At 37.4% G+C, this 23,056-nt stretch overlaps 3 protein-coding genes and 1 long non-coding RNA gene across 5 annotated transcripts; all 4 read left to right on the forward strand.

The window, feature by feature from the left end:
• Positions 1–2,461: 2,461 nt before the first annotated feature.
• Positions 2,462–2,809, forward strand: LOC138892011 (uncharacterized). The gene has a single exon (XM_070175702.1). The coding sequence runs from the start codon at positions 2,462–2,464 to the stop codon at positions 2,807–2,809; it is 348 nt and encodes a 115-aa protein (XP_070031803.1).
• A 654-nt stretch (positions 2,810–3,463) lies between these two features.
• LOC138892012 (uncharacterized) lies at positions 3,464–5,715 on the forward strand. Its single transcript, XM_070175703.1, has 2 exons — positions 3,464–3,835; positions 5,587–5,715. Exons 1-2 carry the CDS (start codon positions 3,464–3,466, stop codon positions 5,713–5,715), a joined length of 501 nt encoding a protein of 166 aa, XP_070031804.1.
• A 5,706-nt stretch (positions 5,716–11,421) lies between these two features.
• LOC104121267 (metal tolerance protein 11) lies at positions 11,422–16,801 on the forward strand. Of its 2 annotated transcripts, none has more exons than XM_009633218.4 (6): positions 11,422–11,778; positions 13,041–13,150; positions 13,275–13,520; positions 15,619–15,699; positions 15,833–16,066; positions 16,228–16,801. In XM_009633218.4, exons 1-6 carry the CDS (start codon positions 11,598–11,600, stop codon positions 16,573–16,575), a joined length of 1,200 nt encoding a protein of 399 aa, XP_009631513.1. In that variant the 5' UTR covers positions 11,422–11,597; the 3' UTR covers positions 16,576–16,801. The 2 variants fall into 2 exon arrangements, with proteins under 2 accessions (XP_009631513.1, XP_009631514.1); XM_009633219.4 differs by lacking the exon at positions 11,422–11,778 and adding an exon at positions 12,251–12,380.
• Positions 16,802–17,325: 524 nt separating this feature from the next.
• Positions 17,326–17,752, forward strand: LOC117273651 (uncharacterized). Its single transcript, XR_004503659.2, has 2 exons — positions 17,326–17,463; positions 17,591–17,752. It is a non-coding gene; the product is annotated as an uncharacterized lncRNA (long non-coding RNA).
• The last annotated feature ends 5,304 nt before the right edge of the window (positions 17,753–23,056 follow it).

Here is a 23,056-nt window from a genome sequence, read left to right on the forward strand (position 1 = left end):
ACGTAGATATCATTTGAAAAAGTTGGGAAAAATATCTTGAAACTGCTAACTTTAACTTTTATAATATTGCAAAATGAATATTTCTTTAAGACAAGAAATAGAGTTTTAGAATTTCTACGATCTCCAATTCAAGTATACATATGACATACAACCCAAATAATGATAATAAATTGATATAATGTATACAAAATCCCGCATATTGCTGAATATCTAGTGCTCTACAAGGTTTGGCCATGCAATTACACAATTCATATTCTTAAAGAATGAAAAATATGAAATGTTTGTATTTCTCATAGAACGTATAATATCATGTAACAAACTTTATCAACTTACTTATTTTTTTGAGATCCATGAGCAGATGATAGAATAATAAGACATGGAAATTCAAGAACATAGACATCTCTAATACTTCTATGAATAGAGTCATTTATGGAAGTTGTGCATTTGCTCGTTTCGTTCGTGTCGTATAGATCATGCCAAAAAGAAAAAAGGGATAGCCTTAACATACCTGAGTCCATTCTCTTGAGAAAGATTATACCGTACTCCTTTAATATTGCAAAATCTCACGTTAATTTGAATTGTTGAAGGTTTGGGCGTTGCTTATATGATATATAATATGCAAATACATATTAGAGAAATGATTTAACGTTACTTTTGTGTAAGGAAAGCTTGCTGAACTCTTTCTTAAGAGATGTAGGAAATGATTTTGATTTTTGAGATGTTATTCTTAACTTTAGGTGGGCCCCTCATTGCAAGCTTAGTGTCACTTTAAGGTGTGACACATTTTCACTTTCATTAATAGTCATTAGAGAACTTAGGAAGGCTTGCCACGTTGGGGGGCGGGGGTTTAAGTCTTATCCTAAGTTTATTAATTAATTACCCACTAACTTTAATTAACTTGTTAATTCCCCCATTAACTAATAATCCACATAATTAAGAATTATCTCAAATTACTTAAAATCTTACTCACTTTTAACACACTTTATACACCTCACTATCATGGTCATGTGGTACCTTGAATGACATTATTCTATAACTACGGGGTATTATAGCTTGGGCCGTATTTTATCCCAAAATGTCAAACTTCGACGAAATTTATTTTTTTCTTTGATTTGCTTGTCCTCTCACATTCATAAATTTACTCATCAATTGTTTGAAATAGCATAATGCTATAATCTCAAAATAATCCCATTTTCGAACTTACGTCAATTAACTTACGACGAAACTTTAACACACGAAAATGCGGGATGTAATATTTTATTTTCGATATTCCATCAATTTACTTATAGTGTACTTTTACGTACGAAAATATGGGGTGTAACAGTAACAGGGCAAAAAGCTATGTCATTCATGGGTGGGTCCTCCAGATACAATCAAATCATAATGTCTCTAAAAGATGAAGAGTGTACTGCTTTTCGAACTCCAAAAGGAATATATTGCTACAAAGTGACGCCCTTCGGTCTAAAGAATGCTGGTGCCACCTTGAAGACCTTCGAATTATTTTTGAAAGGTTAAGAAAATTCGACCTAAAGATGAATCCACTCAAGTGTGCATTTGGAGTTACCTAAGGAAAGTTTCTTGGCTTCATTGTGCGTCATCGTGGAATTGAAGTTGATCCCGTAAAGATTGACGCCATTCAGAAAATGCCCGAGCCAAAGAACTTGAGGGAGCTTCGAAGTCTACAGGGAAACTTAGCATTCATCCGGAGGTTCATCTCTAATCTGGCCGAACGATGTCAACCCTTCAATCATCTACTGAGGAAGGATATCCCTTTTCATTGGGATCAATCATATGAAAATGCTTTTGAAAGCATCAAAAGATACTTGCTAAATCCACATGTGTTAGGGGGACCAATGCTTGAGAAGCCATTGATAATCTACATTGCGGCACAAGAACGATCATTTGGGGCACTACTTGCTCAAGAGAATGATGAAGGAAAGGAACAAGCCTTGTACTACCTCAGTCGATCTCTGATAGGAGCTGAGTTGAACTACACGTCTGTTGAAAAAATATGCTTAGTGTTACTTTATACAATAAAGAAACTAAGGCATTATTTTGAAGCATACACCATCAAACTCATCTCTCGATCAGATCCTGTGAAGTTCATGATGACTCGACCTGTTCTTTCTAGACGCCTAGCAAGATGGTCCATATTGTTTAACCAATATGAGATCACATACACACCTCAAAAAGCTATGAAAGGACAAGCACTCACCGATTTTCTAGCTGATCATCTGGTGGAACGAGAGATTTCTAATGAGTTTCCAGATGAAGATGTTTTGTTCGTTGAAGAATTGCCACCATGGACAATGTTCTTTGATGGATCTGCATGTCGGAACGGTGCAAGGGCAGGTGTTGTGTTGATCTCTCCAGAAAGACCAATCTTTCCATTCTCTTTTGTTTTAGGTGAAACATGCCCCAACATGCTATAGAGTACCAAGCTTTGATCATCGGTCTTGAAATGGAATTAGACATGAAGATTCTACAGTTAGAGATATACGGCGACTCTAAGCTGACCATCAACCAACTTTTGGGGATTTACGATGTAAAGAAGGAAGATCTTTTTCCATACCACCAATATGCTTCTTGGTTACTCAAAAAATTCGACCAGGTGTTCTTAAACCACGTCCCAAGAGAAGAAAATCACATGGCTGATGCTTTGGCTAACTTGGCCACGATGATGGCACTTGGAGAGAATGAGTCAACAAAGGTACATGTGTGTCATCGATGGGTCATTCCCGGACTTCTTGATCTTCAAATCAACGAAAGTCATCATACGTCAGTTCGGGTGATTGAAGAAGAGGATTAGAGGCAACCATTGATAGAGTACCTTGAACATGGAAAGTTACCTGAGGATCTGTGACAAAGAACAGACATCAAGCGAAGGACACCACGATTCATCTTCTATAAGGGGACATTATTTCGCCGCTCTTTTGAAGGATTATTTTTGTGATGTCCTAGCAAAGAAGAAGCCCACCAAGCGATGGAGGAAGCACATTCTGGCTTATGTGGAGTACACCAATCTGGTCCTAAGCCCTATTTTTGCATCAAGAGGATGGGCTACTATTGGCCGACAATGGTGAAGGATTGCATGGAACATGCCAAAAGATATCAAGTATGTCAATTCCACGCCAACTATATCCACCAACCTCTAGAGCCTCTCCATCCAACTGTAGCTTCATGGCCTTTTGATGCATGGGGACTTGACGTTGTTGGACCGCTTCCAAAGTCATCAAAGGGACAGATGTGCATATTGGATACCACAGACTACTTCTCTAGGTGGGCTAAAGCTGTTCCATTCAAGGAAGTAAAAAAGGAAACTGTTGCCGATTTTATCAAGTCAAACATAATTTTTAGGTATGGCATACCAAGATACATAATCACGAATAATGGAACGCCATTTGACTACAAGATCGTGAGGAGTCTATGCGAGAAATTTGGTTTCAAGCAGTAGAAGTCTTTAATGTATAATGCACCCGCCAATGGCCTTGCTGAAGCTTTTAACAAGACGCTTGGTAACCTTTTGAAGAAAGTTGTTGCAAAGAACAAGAGAGATTGGCATGAGAAAATTGGTGAAGCTTTGTGGGCATACCGGACAACCTTCAGAACTGTTACACAAGCAACTCCTTACTCTTTGGTGTATGGCGTAGAAGCAGTCCTACCGTTTGAGCAACAAATTCCATCATTGCGTATCACAATCCAAGAAAGACTCACGTCCGAAGAGAATGCTCAACTTCGCCTAGCAGAATTAGAGGCATTAGCTGAGAAAAGATTGGAAGCGCAACAAAAATTGGAGTGCTATCAAGCTCGGCTAGCTAGAGCCTTCAACCAGAAAGTTCGACCACGATCGTTCCAAGCGGGAGACTTAGTCCTAACTGTTCGACGACCCGTAATCCTCAACAAACACATATGTGACAATTTTACCTCAAAATAGGATGGGCCATATGTTGTGAAAGAAGCCTATTCAAGTAGCGCATACAAAAATATTGATAAGGATGGTCTCAAAGTTGGTCCGATCACCGGAAATTTTTTGAAGCAATACTTCCCATGAAATTCACCTACGCTCCTCGACACATGAGCCTAAACTGCATATTGCTACACTCCTGATCCGTATGTGTCTAAACTGTGTACGGCCAAAAAACAAAATCCTCTAGGTTGAAAACCTCTAAAGGGACGGCCTAGGCAAAAATTAGGGCATGAAAGAAAAAACAAACTCATCCCTCAGAACTACGTTATGACTTGATCCTCTTCACCGAGGTACGTAGGCAATTTAGAGTTTCATTCCAAGTTTAGTCGCATGAGTTTTAAAAAAAGGGGTGGCTTCGCATGACGATCTACTATAATAATTCTTTCTTTCTTATAGATATTTTGCGTACTCAAAACTTCAACATATCTGCATCTTGTATGACATCTCAGTCTGATATCCGGACCCTTTGAGCTCCTTTGCGAGTCTGCAAAAGAAAACTAATGGATAAGATTTGTGAGGCATGATAGTCAAAGTTACTACATGCAAGATTGTAAAGTCAATTTCAAGAAAGAAAAAAAAACATTCGTAGGACAACTGAGAGAGCATAGAGATGGAAAGCAAGCTCAACAGACACCGAGATCAACTTTGAAAAACACTACTGCGGTCCATATGGAAGATGTTATGCCCCTAAGATTTTGTATGTCTATTTTCCAACAACACAAACCGTTCGCAATTTGGAGGCCCCTAGCTCAAGATACTATTTCTTTTGCCGGAACTACACGAATCTGAAAGCTACTGCAGCTAGGGGGATTTTGAGAATTTTTTGTTTCCAGCTCGAAAGGAGTTCTACTGTGAAATTTATATGTATTGCAGCTCTATGAGATTACTTTCTAATGGTGTAAACGAATCGCAATTTGGAGTCTCCTAGCTCGAGAAGGCAGACACACACACAAGGCAGACAACTAGATGAACATCAAGAAATCATTGCGGCCAGTCCATAAGGAATTATGCAATAATATTTTCAAGTGATTCTTCTTTCCGTGTTTTCTTTCTAATGACAAAGACGTCTAACAGTTCCGATGCTCCTAGATCAAGATATGAATTTCTCAGTAAGAAGACACAAAGCTGAAAGGCAGCATGATTGACGTCTAGACTAAATTCAAGAAATAACTACGTCCGTTGAGGAAGGAAATTTGCCAAGACATTTTTTAGGCCTTGTAGATCTCTGAATTTTCTTTCCAGTGGTGCTAATGACTTGTAAATTTGATGCTCCTAGCTCAAGATATGATTTTGTCATCAAGAGTGCGCACAACTGGATTGCAAGTGCGGTAGACATCAGGAGCAAATTCAGAATATTATTGCAGCCATTCTGAGGGGAATCCTACTATGAAATTTTCACGTATTATAGGTGTCAGAGCTTTATTTCCAATGGCACAAACGGTTCATGATTCGGACACTCCTAGCTCGGGACATCAATCTTTTGGTGAGACTGTACAATACTGTAAAGTTAAAATGTTGGACACGTTTATCAGTTTCAAAAAATACATTGCGGCTAATCCTCAAGGAATTTGGTGCTGAATTTTTTATATGTTCCATCCCTGCAAGATATGATTCTTTAGGAAGAAGCGGTTTGTGATTTCATTGCTCTTGCATTGAGAAATAAGTATTTTTGCAAAGATGCGCTAAGTGTTTGCTTGCCGAAGTTGGGAAGGCCTACTCCAATTGTCTTCCCCGTCAACCTGAAATGATGCGATGTGGTACATGTTGGCTCACCAATGATGAAATATTGTCTCTCCAAGCCTCCAAGAATAGTGATTTTATTGCCAAGGTTGAAAGGACACTTCATGTGTCTCTCTCGCCAAGCCGCAACAAAGAGATGAGAAGTTTGCTAGCAATGCATCTTCTTAGGGATATCAAGATCGCTAGAACTCTCACAAAATCCTGCAAAGGAAAATATCTTGAAAGTCCTCAGTGCCAATAGCACGACGTTTCAGCAACATGCACTTCAACTCCACTCATAAATGTCGATGTAGACGATATAAAACTTGTGATTTCACATGATTGATTGGTGTCGACTGTGCAAAGCTCAGTTTAGCAGTAAGTGTCAATGTTGGCAACAAGACGCTTAATTCGACATAAGGCTTACTGCTATCTTCTTGTAGAGTACTGTATGCTTTGGTTCCTGCTGGTCGGGTTGGTTAACGACGATAGATGCATTCGGTGCACTAATTGAGATGTTCTGCTTTCGGACTAATGCTTCATGGGCTAATGCTAATTTCGTTTAGTGGTTTTGCTGCTTCATGAATACTTATCCATAGCCCCACGTTCTAAGAAAAGAAAAGAATAAAAAGGTTAGCATGAGTAACAAAAAGTTTGATTAAAACTAATCAGCATGGAAAGGGAAGTTAAAATTAAGGAGCCTCGTTAATCTATGACCTTGACCATGAGTTAGGTCATTGAGTATCTGAAACCAGCAGTTCCACCAGCCACGCACAAGCAATAAGGACAATGATGCGGATATTTTACTCAGCAACAAGAAACGGTGTCAATGACACGACGCTTCAATGCGGATGGTGAGCATTGTGACGTGCATTTCTCCGTCAAATCTTGATGGATCGTACACTTTATGAACCTCTGACCTACAAAAAGGAATGGTGATCATCCACTTTTTCTCATGATGCGGATTGGAGAACTCTCCATATATATCTTCTCCAAACCTGCAAAAAAAAAAAGGGAAAAAAGAAGTATGTTGCCCGAACAATCCTCTCGATTTCAGCACTTGATTCAAAGATTTGTTGCGTCTGGATAAAAAGGGCTGGAGCTTCGAGTTTTATAGATATTGTATATCTCCGAGTCTTCTTCCCAACGGTGCAAACATCTCGTAGTTCGGATGCTCCTATCTTGAGATATGAATCGTTTTAGCAAGAGCGTACAAAGCTGAAAAAAATCAAGCCAGCATGTTGGAACTTGTGTTCTATATTCAGAAAATTATCTAGGGAAACCTAAGAATATCCTGACTATGATTTATACATATTTTTGTATCTCTAGGAGTCTAATTTCCAACGCTTCAAACGGCTTGTGATTTGGATGCTCCTATCTCGAGATACGACTTTTTCGCCGAGAGTGCGCAGAGTTGTGAGATCAATGGGCCAGACACGTATGCCAACTTCAAAAATTAATACCAGACAATCCAGAAGGAATTTGGCTGTAATTGTTTGATATGCTGGATTTCTTTGAGTCTAGAATCAGTAGAATCAAGCGGCCCATGATTTGGACTCTCTGATCTCATAATATAAATCTTTCGTCGAGAGTGCGCAATGCTGTGAGATCAACACGGGCAAGACGTGTAGATCAATTTCGAAAATTATTTTCAGTTGATACAAAAGGAGATTCATGCTGATTTTTTGATATGTTTAAGTCCTATGAGTCTAGTTTTGGTAGAAATAAGCGGCTCATAATTTAAAGTCTCCTACAGCAAAATATGAATTCTTTTTCGCAAGGATACAAAGTTGGCTGACTAGTACTGCAATTAAAAAAGGCATGAATGATATTCTTTCTATTTTAAAAGGAAAAATAAATGAATAAAGAAGTGAAAGCATAAAACGAGCAGTTGTGTTCAGCGTGAAAAGAACCCTATGTTCACCACTTTCATATGTCAAGGTAAAGGCAACAAAGATCCCTTATATAGATTGTTTAAGGAGGTGGAACTTTCCCTATGGAAAAGGAATTCTTCTTAAAGTAAAAAAGAAAATTCTTGTTTGAATTGAAAATTTTAAATGGTAAATATTCATCAGAAGGTAACTTTTGAGACGTATTTGAATTCAAGTCAAAGTGGAAGAGGGGAAGGCTTATGTCTCACGTGGCTTTGTCATAAGAAATTGATCTATGATGGAATTGTCATACATTGTTCAATGTGACCATGTTTTGGTTACCATAATTTTACTATAAAGGTTACTAATAAAGTATTGTTTAAGTACAATATACTTGGCATTAGAAGTTTTTTCCTATTCGATTTAGGTCAGTTTCATTTAGTGAACTTCACATATGGCAAGGGATATATCATTGAATTTATATCCAAAGTAAAAAATGAAAGCAAAGTAAGACGACCTTGTTTGATGGCTTTGATTACATGCTTCACTGGAGAGTTACGATTGCCCAGAGAATTCAAGTTCTTTATTTATGGGCAAGAAAGAAAGTGGTCTTCTCATGGATACTTCAAGCCTCGTCTTCAAGTTTCGACAAGCCTACACTCTAACAAGTCTTGAAGTAGGGGACATCTGTAGACATATAAAATTTATTGGGTCTAATCCATACAAAATTTGGATTAAATTTATTTGGGTTAAATAATTAATTTGGACTATATAAATTAAAATTAGTCCATTTTATTATTTTCAATCCCAAGGTCTATGTTATCTTAAGGCCCAGACTCATCATATGTCAAGTGATATGGCATGTCCAGTCAAACCCAAAGCCAACAAGATGATGCCACTTGTTAAATGATGTGGCAATCCCAGTCCAAAATAATGACCCAATCAGAATCAAGCAAGAGGGTTCATATATAGCTGGACTGTCCATCCTCTACCATTATAAATAGAGGGGTTACATAACTCTCTAAAGACATTGAGAGTTGGAGAAGAACATCCCGCAACTGGTGAAGGCATCCACAAACAGAGAGATCAATCATCAAGTGCATAGTTCTTCAACAAAGGAGTGATCAACGGAGTTCTTCCCGGAGATCAACCCGAAACAACAAAGTGCTGCTCGATGATCTTGGCGATTAAATACATCATAAGGAGGTCTATAACGTCCTACATTCGAGAAAGACGCTTCTCAAGCCCTCGAATCACGGAGAATTTCATAGAGGAGAATCAAGGGATACAAAGAAGTGTACTCATAAATACTTATTAATAAAATTTCTTCTTCATATTATTTTTGTTGCAGTTTATTTTCCGTACGATGAAAATTTGTTGCGAACAATCATACAAGCTCTTGCGGTTTCTGCAGTCATGCCTGGAGCGGATTTACTGAGGAAGCTTGCTAGTGTGTCGGTCAGTCATGCTTCAAGGAGCTTCTTTACAACTGGGGGCGTTCCTTCGTCTGCAGACGTGGAGGCCCTTTTTCCGCTGGATTTTTTATGCTGCAGTGTGGGGGATGTGACCTCTCTCGCCTAGGGGACGCATAGGGTGTCGTGTCCTAGCCTACTGTTTCACAACTTCCGTTGATGACATTCATGAGGTTGGTTGCGAAGTCATTTGTTATTTTTGTCCTTTCTCCTTGATTACCTACCATGTAGGGTCTTGTATGCACAAAGAAAGGAGATCTCGGGGTTTTGACGTTATTGACTTGCATTAATTATAGATCTGAATGAAACTAAAAATTTAGCTGAGAAATCCCCACAAACGGCGCCAAATTGTTTAACCAAAAATATAGATCTTGATTCAAATAATTAAATTTATATAAATGAGGGTTAATCTTAGCTAACAATAATAGCCCTAAGATGGAGTTCTTAAAAATGCAACTAATACTATGTAGATATATTCGGATAGCGGCGACAGTATGCAATAAATATTTCAGAAATCAAAGGCAATAATGTAGCATTCAATATCAATGAATAGCAGTAAATGACAATTAAGTAAATAGAATGAATGAGTCACCCAAGAAATGATGAAATCAATGAATGTTTTTCTGACAATGATGAGTGATGGACAATCATTTGAATATTTGAGTTATTCTTGGATCTAATGGAAAAGTGTAGACAAGAATCTTCATAAAAATGTGATGTTTGTATATTTGCAATGAGATCCAATTCTCTTTTTCGAGTCAAAGTGTATTTTTACAAATGAATATCACATGTCCTCTATCATTGTGTCTCTTTCTATTTATAGGGAGCATGTTCCTAAAAACCCTAACAATACAAGTGAAGAAAATATTCTCTTTTGTATCCTATCTCGAAACTAGCCGTTACAGCTCTGTTAAGGGTGCTCGATCTCGGCCTCGATGACAACTCCTCGACTTCGGTCTTGTTGACTCTTCGACCGCGACCTTCGCTGATAATTAGATTATTTCGATGCGTGACATTTCGGGAATGTTTTACTAATACCATTTCGACTAAAGATGAATTTGGACCCATACAATATATATAATCATATATTTAATCAATATATAATCTATGTATACTAGCTAAAAAATATAAACATCGAATTCGAATTCGATAGACTATTCATGTAAAAGTCCTCATGAAAAACAATATATTGTCCGATTTTTCATTTTCTCCATCCTTTGGCGTTCTAAAACAGGTAAATGTACCCGCAATAGACAAATGTCTTTACATACGGGTTTATCGCTTAATATAATAATTAATTAATATATACTTTTACCTTAATTTATAATTTATTTATAATAAACTAATATTATAATTTTGACCTCCAAAATATCCCTATGCCTTGTGGAGTTGTGGTGCCTCCAACGACACGGAATCTGCAAATTTCCTTCATTATCTAAAGGAAGTCCGATAAAAAAGCATAAGTTGCTTTGTTCAAACAAAATTGGGACCCACTCCCTAGTCATATCACCTATATCAATGAATCATGTGAATCGCATCGCTCCTCGGTTTCATTCGTTCTTTTTGCTTCTTAGAAAAAAAATATTATTCCAATATTATTCACAATTAATTTTATATTAAATCAATCAATATAAACGTATATCCACTACATAAAATTTTTTACTTATTAGAATTTTCATTATTCTTTAATGTTGTTAAAACTACTCATTTTTTTTAAATTTTTATGATCATATATCTTTTTAGTCTATTAAAAAACTCATTTTAACTATAGAATAATTTAATTTAAAATCTTCAGTTTAATCTTATTAATAAAATTTTACGTTCACACAAATATTATTATATATTTAATACCACAAGTTTAAAAAACTCTATAATCACAAATATTATGGTGAATTGAAGATCATATAGTAATTGTGAGAAGTAAAAAAAAGTAACTTCTCTTCAAAAGTATTTTTTTTAAAATACTTTTGAGAAAAATATGCTTAAACACACATTTTAGAAGTTGGCCAAAAATAATTGTTACCCAAAAGTACTTTTTAAATGAATTAACCAAACGCAAATTGTTTCTTGTAAAAAGTATATTTTTGAAAGTGTCGAATATATTTATTTTTATTTATTTTATTTTTAAAGTGTAAGCATTTTTTTTTCTTTTCACGTGACCTTTTCCGTTTTCCACGTTATCTTCTAAAAATCTACCAAGACTTGGTATCTACACCGTACACGTGGTATGATATCTCCCATCTTGACGAGCAAACTCAGCAATCTAAGCGGGGCCAAGTGACACGTCATTTTCATCCCAGCTAATAAACGAGCGAGTTAAATTTCGTGGCGCGTGATTTTCCAAATTTCAGTAATCATTTTTAGTTCCACTTTCCTTGTTCAAAAAAGTTCCGCCATATATAGCCTCCACAACTACCCACCACTAAGAACTCCAAATTACATAAAGGTCCCTCGAGTTTCATCAAATTTACTCACTTTACCACTTTCTGCGGCTCCTTCAAGTAGGTGCCGCCAGTTTTTTACCTAGTGTATTCAACTGGTTTTTTCCTGTTTTCCGGTGACCGGAAAATGTTAGAAGTAGTACCTCTTCACGGCGGCGATCAAGGCGTCGGCGCCGAAGAGGAGCTTTTATTGCTGGAGACAAACAATGCCGACCGATCATGGAGATTAAACTTCGACGAGTTGCGGTTATCGTCTGAAACCAAAGAGAAGCCTCCACGTGGCCTCCATGATTGCCTTGGGGTTTTAAGTACATTCTCCACCTCTCTATGCGACGCCGCTTTGAGTGTTATTCTCTGCTAATTTCTTAACTAGTTGCATTAGGATAGTAAATTAGTGGAGACACCACTTGAATGGAGTGGAATTTATATAAAGGATTTATACAGCTGATTCCTATTAATCAGTGATGGAGAAATACTTGACTGATATTCTGTTGTGCGTAGGAAGTTTACTAATTGTGGAAATTTTCTAACACTAAGCTTACTTCTTTAGTTGAGTTAATTAGGGGGCTCTTTTTAATACTTTTCAGTGTCAGAAAGTATTCATGCCACGTGGATTCAATTTTCGGAAGAACAAAATGATTCTTGTATGGATGGTGTAAATTTGCTAAAGATATTAAGCTATATTCACTTTTTATTGTTCTCTGGACAATTGAACATGCTTATGGGCAGTTCACTGGTTTGGAGCAAATTGGCATATATTTTGTATGTAGATGGATGATTCTTTTTGGATAAGTTTTAGATGGATAATTATTGTTATAAGAGCATGAGCGTTAAAGCTTAAATTTAATGCGTTTCAGCACTTCAGTTTACTGAAAATAAGAAGAAAACTTTAGCTGAGTGCACTCACCAGGTAAGTCTATGTGGTTAGGTCAGTGTAATAGAACCAGAGGCAGATCTATGTTAATATGTGAGGGTGCACTGGCACCCGAGTATATAAAATTCTTATAAAACTACTACTCATGTATTTTAGGTGGCAACCTCAATTACAAAGTAGCGGTAGGAGGATTTGTTAAAATATGTGTTTTTACCTGAGTTGTTGTCTTCTCATATTGAATACTTACAAAGTTGAATCAAATTAATGCAATACCATCAAACCAACTGAATGCACTTTAGACGACATGACTTGTTCGAAGCTTTAGTGCACCGGCAACCTTCAATTCCTTGATATGCCTCTGAATAGAACAGGTTAATTGGTGCGCGTGTGTGTTTGCATGTGACATGAGCCAGTCAACAGATTGTTTCAAGAGGCTACTTTTGCATTCTGTTGAATTGTTAAATTGTCATATGAGAATGTATGTTTCGAATTGATAATGGTACTTTAACAATTTATAATTGGTTTTGGTACGAGTGGTGGCCTTTAAATGCAGGTCACCCTTGGTTCCCATCAACTCTTTGGTTTAGTACTTATAGGGGGCTATAGTGAGGGATTTACTGAATGCTTTCACCGTAAGACATGGGGTGTTCTTGAAGGCACGGATTATGACGCTGTGTTTTTCTTTGGTGCTTATAGGTCAAGAAGACAACATTGCTGAGTACTACCAGCAACAGGTAGAAATGCTCGAGGGCTTCAATGAAATGGACACCTTGACTGATCGTGGTTTTGTACCTGGGATGTCAAAGGTTTTGATAGTTTTTATCTGCTTCTTCTTTATGTATAAGACCAAGCATTTGTTTCTTCTCTAGATGTAATCATTCTTATATTATTATAAGCTTGGACTGACAAGGTCAATTAATTTGGTTGCAGGAAGAGAGGGAAAAAACTGCTAGAAATGAAACATTTGCCATTAGGATATCAAATGTTGCAAACATGGTTCTCTTTGCTGCTAAAGTATATGCATCAGTCAAGAGTGGTTCATTGGCCATCATAGCATCCACATTGGATTCGCTGCTTGATCTTCTCTCTGGTTTCATATTATGGTTTACAGCTTTCTCCATGCAGACACCAAACCCATATCAATATCCTATTGGAAAGAAACGTATGCAGCCGTTGGTTAGTGCTGCTGCTTTTGTTCTCTAAGTTTTTTACATTTTCTATGCCTTTAATCAGGGCATTTTTGCACTTGTCACTTGCTATTGGGCTAATGTTGATTACTGCATATAATAACAATGTTCATGGATTTAAAAGTTGTCTAACAAGGTAATTATACTATGCGTTCTTGTCATATTTGATTTTAAAGGGACCTTAAACTCTGCCGCTGCTATTTTTATTTTGTGGTCATGGTAAGCCTTAATATTCATTTTGTTTGTTGATGCAGAGGCAACTTAGCCTTCTTCTTGAGATCAATCTCTAATCATCACATGACGTAGTCCAAAAAACAAAGGAATAATTTTCACCTAAAGTATGGAACCACGAGAAATGCAAACTTAATGCATCTAATAGCATGTTTGGCCAAGCCTTTTTTTGGGCCAAAAGTGTTTTTTTTTCAAAAATTAAGGTGTTTTTTTTCAAAAAGTGTTTGGCCAAGCTTTTAGAAGGAAAAAATTGTGCTTTTGAGGAGACGCAGAAGTAGTTTTTGAGAAGCAAAAAAAAGTAGCTTATCTCCAAAAGCACTTTTCTGAGAAGCACTTTTGAGAAAAATACACATAGATGCAGTTTTTAAAAGCTTGGCCAAACGCTAATTACTGCTCAAAAGTGCTTTTCAAATTAATTAGCCAAACACAAACTGCTTATCACCAAAAACACTTTTTTGAAAAGTACTTTTGAGAAAAGTACTTCTCAAAATAAGCTGATTTTAGAAGCTTGGCCAAACAGGCTATAAGACAAATTAAATGAATTAAAACAACATAATATTTGATAGTAACCAACTATAAAAGGTTGAAATAAAAGAAACGACGTGCAAACTTTCAATAATGACCTCTAGCAGACAGCTTACATGACTGCAATAAAACCTACAGAGATGCAAATCTTCAGCATCTCTTTCTCCAATAGTTGTCTTCTAAGTGTAGCCTCAGTGGCGAACCACACTGAGAATGTTTGTGAGACAGAAAGAGAGAGAGAGCAGTGGCTGCTGTTACTGACAGTATAGAATGAGAGAGGGTGGGGTTACAGGAAGATTATTAAGCGTCTATTAGTAATTTGGCAAAAATTTAGGTGTTCTGTTTTTACTGTGGAGGGATGAATATGGTCTCTGTTTATGATCTGTCATGGATATTGGAGCTTCTAGCCTCCCATATGGACCATTTTCTCCCACATCAGGTTAGGTTGATAGCCATTGTGCTCGCTTTAAGTAGCGATCCTCAAATTCAATTAGTTAATCGTGTTTTGGTGATATGCATATAGACATCTAGATTATCACTCCTGATGTTACCTATAAAAAGAACTATTATCTCCTGATGTTTCTACTAGTCCAATGTCTGAACATAACTAAGGAGGTAACATAGACTTGAGTTACACTTGGATTCTTGCATAGTCTTTCTTGCCGTTCATGTATTCCTGTTATCTCATTTGGATTATCAAAATTGACAACAATCACTTACTCTTTTATTGTTCCATGAATAATTAGTTTGGGCATGAATTTGGTGTAGTACTCATAACAGTTGCATTTAGTTAGTAAGCTTAGGATGCACATCTTAAGGAGGAGGAGTGTTTTCTAGCTTCTTGGTTTGAAGATAATTTGCCTAATATCTGTAAATAAATAACTCCGAGAAGTTTTACTTTGGTGCTAAGTACTTAAATTGCCATCGTGGAGATACTAGTTCATTTAATTTGTGTTATCTATTCAGATTTTTGACCTTCTGGTTTAAATCAGTTGATAATTCCTTAGGATACAGGGATGATCCCACTGTAAAAATCTAGTCTGCAAACAAGTTTTGCCCTGCATGCTGGCTGATCCTATGAAGTTGAATGATTTTACATGTTTGATATTTTCATGTAGCTAGAGCAAAGTGCAGGTCTATGGCTATCTTCAAAGTGCATGTTGTGTAATTCCCAATGGGTTCAAAGTGAACTGTGTTTTAACTTTCAGTTTTACTTGTATTTCTACATATCTGGTGATAACAACTTACCGGCATGAATAGAGATATTGTATGATTGTTTTCTTTTCTTCCTTGGGAGCTGGTCCAATTTAACTTTGAAAAATGATACACAGGGAATCCTTGTTTTTGCTTCTGTCATGGCGACTTTGGGACTGCAGATAATTCTGGAGTCTATGCGTACACTAATATCTGATGTAAGTTGTGGCTTCTATGATTGCAAATTTCTGCTCTATTTATGCTGTATTGTCTGGTTGAAAATTACATGGATTGTTATAATTATTCCTTGATCCTGCACAACGACAAATGTTAACATTGACCTTCTCACAGGAGTCTGATTTCAACCTTACCAAGGAGCAGGAGAGATGGGTTGTTGGGATTATGGTCTTTGTGACTTTGGTGAAACTAGTTTTAATGTTGTATTGCCGGTCTTTTACCAATGAGATTGTGAAAGCATATGCCCAGGATCATTTCTTTGATGTTATCACAAACATAATTGGTCTCATTGCAGCATTGCTTGCTAACTACATCACCGACTGGATAGATCCCGTTGGAGCTATGATTGTAAGTTCTATCTCTAGATTCTATTCCACCAACAACCTCCTCCCTTAAAAGAAATGTGCAAAGAAAAAGGAAAAGTTTTAATGGGGCTGTCAATCCTCTCACTTTAAACAAGGTTAGTTGAACAAAGTTAGTGGCTTTAAACTATTTTCCCTCTGCTGCAGCTCGCACTGTATACCATTCGAACTTGGTCAATGACTGTATTGGAGAATGTGAACTCTCTCGTCGGCAAGTCAGCTGCACCAGAATATCTACAGAAGCTGACTTACCTTTGCTGGAATCATCACAAGGCCGTAAGGCATATAGATACCGTGAGGGCTTATACATTTGGTTCTCACTACTTTGTTGAAGTTGATATCGTCCTGCCTGCGGACATGCCTTTGCAAGAGGCACATGATATTGGCGAGTCGTTGCAGGAGAAGCTTGAACTATTGCCTGAGATTGAGCGGGCCTTCGTTCATCTTGACTACGAATACAGCCACAAACCTGAACATGCACAGGCATACCAATAGTCAAAAGGATATTGTGACATCTTATCTAACCAATGTACCTAATACCTCTGCATAAGTGAACTCTGATATGCTGTTCGAGATCGGTTGATCTGGTGATTGCTCCTTAAAAGAAAATATGGAAAAGAAAAGGCTGCTATGATCTGGATGTTCCCTAGAACAAGTAATATGAATTATTATTATTTTTTTAATTTACTTTGCCTATTCATATATATAACATGATTCCTCAGTTTGCTTGCTCCTGGTATATTGCTAACTTATATTAGAGGAATTTGGGTTTCATTAGTTAAGCCTGAAAAGGTCATTTGCATAGGGCTTTTAACACTTTTGGCCGCTCAACCAAAAATAATTATATCTGATAGGCAATATACATAAATTTAAGCTTGGGCTTGAATAATCCATCCATGAAATGGGCTTTGCAAATATATCAAGCAAGCACTTTTAGGTTGCATAAAGTGTAAAATGCCCGTGACAAGGAATAATTTTTATTAGTTTCCATAAGTTGAACGATAGACCATCTGACCTTGTGGTTCTATTATAAAAGAAATAATGGAAATTGTTGTAGAAGAACCCTCATGTATCATAGTCTGGTAAAGTAATTGTGATACAACAACTCAACAAGTATATTCGGTTAATTTTGAACCATATTATATTACGGCAAAGTATAAGACCATGAATTTCTCCATGATTCATTTACTGCAATGTATTCCTTGGAATCAAGCTCAGATAATATTTTTTAATAAAACTTGATAGGTGTGGACTGTGGAATAGCATATTAGTACAAGTTACTACTATCAAATTTCCTTATGGGTTCTTCGAGTGTTTCTCAAGTGGGGTATAAATAATGATGCCAATAGTGCTGGTCACTATTGTGTGGTCCAAAATTTGACGGTAAGTTCCTATTTCAACTGTCTCCTTTGCCTCAATTGTGCTCCACAGGATCGGTACTCATACTAAAAAGTCTCAAGTTCAATTCCTTAACTTTTATGTTGGTATGTTCTTCTTTCCTCGATTACAGGGTTAAAAAAGAGAGAGACTGGGATCCTCTGACCAGCATTGCAATTCGCAAGTAAATGTGTTGCCCACAACCATATGCTTCATCTGGTTTATAACTGTCTTTCTGTACGCCTCTTAAAAAATTCGTTTATAACTTTCATCAGAGTATATGTTTTTTTGTAGTGCTTACTTTTTTGACTTTTCTTTAAAAAATGTCTTACTTAATTATCACTCCACTAACTGAAACACTAAGGGTAGATTTGCAAAAACAAAAATATATAGTAATTAATAACTTCTTATCTTTTCAAAATGTCAAAAGACTAATTCTAGGACGGACGGCATATTTAAACTTTGATGGGCAAAATAAATTAAATTTAGATAAACTTTTTTGGAGAATTTTCCTTGCAAATAAAAAGGAACATTTCTAATTGGTTGTCGTTCTTAAAAAATCTTTTGAATGTTTCTAAATTCTTTTCTATTGAACAGTTTCTTTTTCGACTCTTGAACAATTTCTTTGAACTATAAAAATGTAGCCAGGAAAACTTCCCAAACTTTCTGAAATTGTATTGGCTTTAATTAGAATGGAAAAGCCCCAAAATGGAAGAGGCAGAGAAGAAAAGTATACCCTATCTATGTATTTATCAAATATAGCAGTATTGATATTCGTTTACTTAAATTAGCTGAAGTCAAATTCAATGTATGCTGAAAAAAATCAATATGTTTTTTTTCAGCTTTGCTAAAAATTTTGTTTCAAGTTATTATAGAAATGGTCAACTTTTAATGTAATTCGGCTAAACGTGTAACTGATAACTGATAATTTCGTGCACGTCTTCCCCCCCCCCCCCCCCCCCCCCCTTTAGAGTGTATTATAAGTAGGAATGAACACTCCCAAATAAGCGTCTAGATACGTTTTGCTCAATCATGCACTACTCTGACAAAGCTAATTTATTACTCCGACGACTTCGAGAATCAAATTTCTTAATTTTAACCGTAAATTTATGCATAGAATTTTTTTAAAAATAAAATGTATATATTTGAAAACTATGTAAAAAATATTACAAGTCACAGTAATTAACAATTCAAAATATCTAAAGACATATGAAAAAAGCATGATAAAAAAAAATTCGTTTTACTCTCGAAATTAGAACTTTAGGATGGAGGGGGTAACAATCGGGAGTTTATATCACATTAATTAATAAATACATAATATTTAACACCTAAAACATTGATACTGACCTCTATGGGGTTTTATTGCCTGGCTTTGGAATAAGTTACTCCTCCTCCTCTCTCTATCTAAATTGGTAAAGTTCAACGTATTTAATTTTGTGTGAACTCAGATATTGATCTAGATTTTTTGAAATAAAAATTAAGTATTAAAAGTAATTGCATAAATGTACTATCATTAAATATTTTATAATTCAAAACTACAATAAAATATTTAAAAGATCTAATCAAAGAAACAACTGCTTGACCTCCAACTAATAATAGTGTCTTTTAAAATGGCATAAAAGGGAGTTTGAACTTTCAATTACAATTTAGACATAATTCATCTTCACCAAGTTTCAGGTTACCTTTTTGTTGATAGTACATTTAAAAATTTATTTTTTGGACGTATAGATTGAAACTCTACTATTTTATGTATTTGAAATAAATAACGTTTACCATTATTTTTATTGGAAACAATCTATTTACCTCCGCAAGTATAGAGGTAAGGTTTGTGTACACCTTATCCCTTCTCAGACATCTCTATGTAAAATTATATTTGATATATTATTATTGTGATTATTGTTGTTAGTCGAGACTTAGAGAAAAAGATAATAATTAATAAAATATGGTTACCCTCTGTATAGTTAGAACTCACTTTAACTTTTTGCAAAGACATCCCAAGAGTGAGCTTAGTCCAATTAAAGAAATCAAGAATGCTTTTGAACCTCTAATTGCAAAAGAAAAAGACGTTGAACTCATAAGTTTTTGTATATGTTTACCCTTAAAAATGCCTAGTTGTACACTCGTAAAACCGAGCCCACTTAGCACCTCGGTTTCCTGGTAAGGTAAACAGAGTTGGGACGAGACCGTAAGGAATCGGAGTCAGAACGAGGAGTCTCTCGTATCGGTGTTCGAGCAAAACGCCTTCCCTCGGGGGCATCGGGACCACATCCTTCGGGTCCGGTTCGAATCCCAAGACTTTGAAGAGCATTATCAAACAACCGCACACCACTAACAAAAGGGTCGTGATGCCCATGCCCAACCGGATATCACAGCGTGAATCTCGGCCCGTATCGGCAAAAAACCAGTGATTTGCGAAAAGGAAGATTGTTTACCTTTCTTAGGATTGTACTTAAGGTAAAACTCTCCTACTATATAAAGGGAAAACTTATTATTCATTAGGGATATTGTAACACGCATATCAATGCAATTTACTTCTATTCTCTCTAAAAGTTATTCAAAGTTCTAACTTTTGTTCATAAGTACTTCATAAGTGTAAGCTCGGAACCGAAGGCAGATTCCTCGTTAAGTCATTAACCGAGCTCGAAATCACTCTTATCATTGGTTTGGCCATTTATTACGTCTTTTATTTGCTTAATCTAATGTCATTGATCACTTGTATTGAATTAATCCACACCTCTTTAAAACCGCGTATAAATTCAATTGTTATCCATTTTTAAGGGTAAGTAATTTAGCGCCCACCGTGGGGCTAAGGATAATAGTGGTAATTTGATACAAATTTCCATAATACACTCTGTTTTACGCTTGCTCTTTGAGATTTTAATTTCAGGTCAAATTAAAAAATATCAAACTCTTCATTTGCTCACTTGAACGTTGATGCTAAGTCTGGCCACCATGGCGAGAACAACAATATAGTGCCCAGCAACGAGGTGTCCCTGTTGACCCCAACAGTGTTCCGACCGCGGACCCAATCGATGCCAACTCTAATGTGGCCATCAACGCAAACTTGCCTACCGACCCTGAGAACAGCGTTCGCGAAGGACCCCGATCAGTAGCTCAGGGCACGCACGACGGCAAAGGCGATGGGATCAATTTGCGGGCGATCTTCGAAATGTTACAAGCCCAACAGGTGGCGATAGCCCAGTTGCAGAACCAAACCCGCGCCCCCAGCAGAGTTGAGCCCGAACCATCCTGGAAAAATATCAGAAGAAATGAACCGACCATAGAAAGACCGGGTGAAGTTGAATGCGAAACCAACCCCAAAATAATAAAGATGCTTGAGGAACTGACAAAGCGGGTGGAATCGGGAAAAAAGAAGATCAAAGCCAACGACAAAAAAGTGGAGACCTATAACTCCAGGGTTGATTAAATCTTAGGAACACCCCCGATATTGAAAGGCCAGGATTCCAAGAAATTTGTCCAAAAGCCTTTCCCTCTGAGCGCATCACCGAAACCAATCCCGAAGAAGTTCTATATGCCCGAAATTCCAAAGTATAGCGGAACCACGGATCCAAATGAACACGTGGCCTCCTACACGTGTGCCATCAAGGGATATGACTTAGAAGATGACAAAATCGAGTTGATTCTGCTGAAAAAATTCGGAGAAACAATGTCCAAATGAGTAATGATATGGCATCCTAACCTACCCCCTAATTCTATTGATTCGTTTGTTATGCTTGCAAATGCCTTCGTAAAAGCTCATCCCGGGGCCATCAAGGTCGAGACCAGAAAATCGGGACTCTTTAAAATAAAACAAAGAGATAACAAAATGCTCAGGGAATTCGTGTCGAGGTTTCAAGTGAAGCGAATGGACCTGCCTCCGGTTGCGGACGATTGGGTCCTTCAGGCGTTCACTCAAGGACTCAACCCCCAAAGCTCATTGGCTTCACATGAGCTAAAACAGAATTTTATAGAGCACCCGACGGTAACTTGGGTTGACGTCCATAACATGTACCAATAAAAAATCAGAGTCGAAGATTATCATCTCGGAGCCCCTTCCGGGTCCGTTTATCCCATCATAACTAATGACAGGTCTAAAAGAGTCGTCGATCATGAACCAAGACCGAACAGAGATCGATATCAACCGTATAGCGGAGATCGAAGGGGTAGTGGATCTGGACGTAACCCTGCGAGGAACGAAAATAGGAGCGATCGAGGCCATAATAGTAGGGGACTCGTGAGTAAAAACGGTTTCTACAGGCCACTCGGGGCTAGGGAGGCGAGATTATCGGAATACAACTTAGGCGTCGATGCTGCCGGTATCATATCTGCCATCGGACGCTTCAAAGATACCAAGTGGCCTCGGCCACTGCAGTCTGATCCTGCCCAAAGAGACCCCAACATGATTTGTAAGTATCATGGCACTCACGACCACAGGACCGAAGATTACCGACAACTAAGAGAAGAAGTGGCCCAATTATTTAATAACGGGCGGGAATTTTTGAGTAACCGAGCCAAAAATCACTTCAGGAATAGGAATTCCAACAAACAACATGATCATTGGTGGAGTCGACGTCCTTTAGGGGCTAATGCTAAAGCGCACTAAAGTGTCCATTAAAAGGTAAAAACGAACCCGAGATTACATGCCGGAGGGGACCATCTCTTTCAATAATGAGGACGCTGAAGGCATCGTGTAACCGCATAACGATGCACTGGTAATATCTGTACTCATAAATAAATCTCGAGTTAAGCGCGTGTTAATTGATCTGGGTAGCTCGGCCAATATCATCAGATCGAGGGTCGTAAAGCAGCTGGGTCTACAAGACCAAATAGTGCATGCAGTCCGGGTTTTAAACGGATTCAACATGGGATGTGAAACTACTAAAAGGGAGATAACCATGCTAGTGAACACTGCCGAACTATTCAGGAAACGAAGTTCTATGTGATTGAAGGGGATATGAGATATAATGCTCTATTCGGAAGGCCATGGATTCACAATATGAGGAAAATACCTTCGACATTATTCCAGGCATTGAAGTTCCCCACACCGGGAAGGATCAAGATAGTTTACAGAGAGCAGTCGGTCGCAAAAGAAATGTTCGCGGTCGATAAGGTGATCCCGATGTCCGCACTCTCGACATTAAAGAACGTGGAGTCGTTAGGAAGGAAGAAACTAAATAACAATCACTGATACCGGCCCTGACCGAACTAGAGAAGCAGGAGGCAGGCAAGGATGATGATTACAAAGTTCCTAGGTTGTTCATCACCCCTGATGATTCCGATGCCACCAAATCGACAGTCGATGAGCTGGAGCAAGTCATATTGATCGAACACTTGCCAGATCGGAAGGTATATTTGGGCACAGGGTTAACTCTCGAACTCAGAAAAAAACTCATTAAATTCCTTATAGCTAACGCATATTGTTTTACTTGGTCCCATCTAGATATGACAAGGATCCCGCCAGAGATAACCACTTATAAGCTAAGCTAAGTTTGGATTCGAAGTTCCACTCGGATAAACATAAGATGAGGCCTCAGTCCGATTTCAAGCATGCATTCATCAAAGATGAGGTATCCAAACTCCTTAGAATAGGTTCCATTCG

The sequence above is a fragment of the Nicotiana tomentosiformis genome, chromosome 5 (genome assembly GCF_000390325.3).
Source record: "Nicotiana tomentosiformis chromosome 5, ASM39032v3, whole genome shotgun sequence".
NCBI classification, from domain to species: domain Eukaryota; kingdom Viridiplantae; phylum Streptophyta; class Magnoliopsida; order Solanales; family Solanaceae; genus Nicotiana; species Nicotiana tomentosiformis.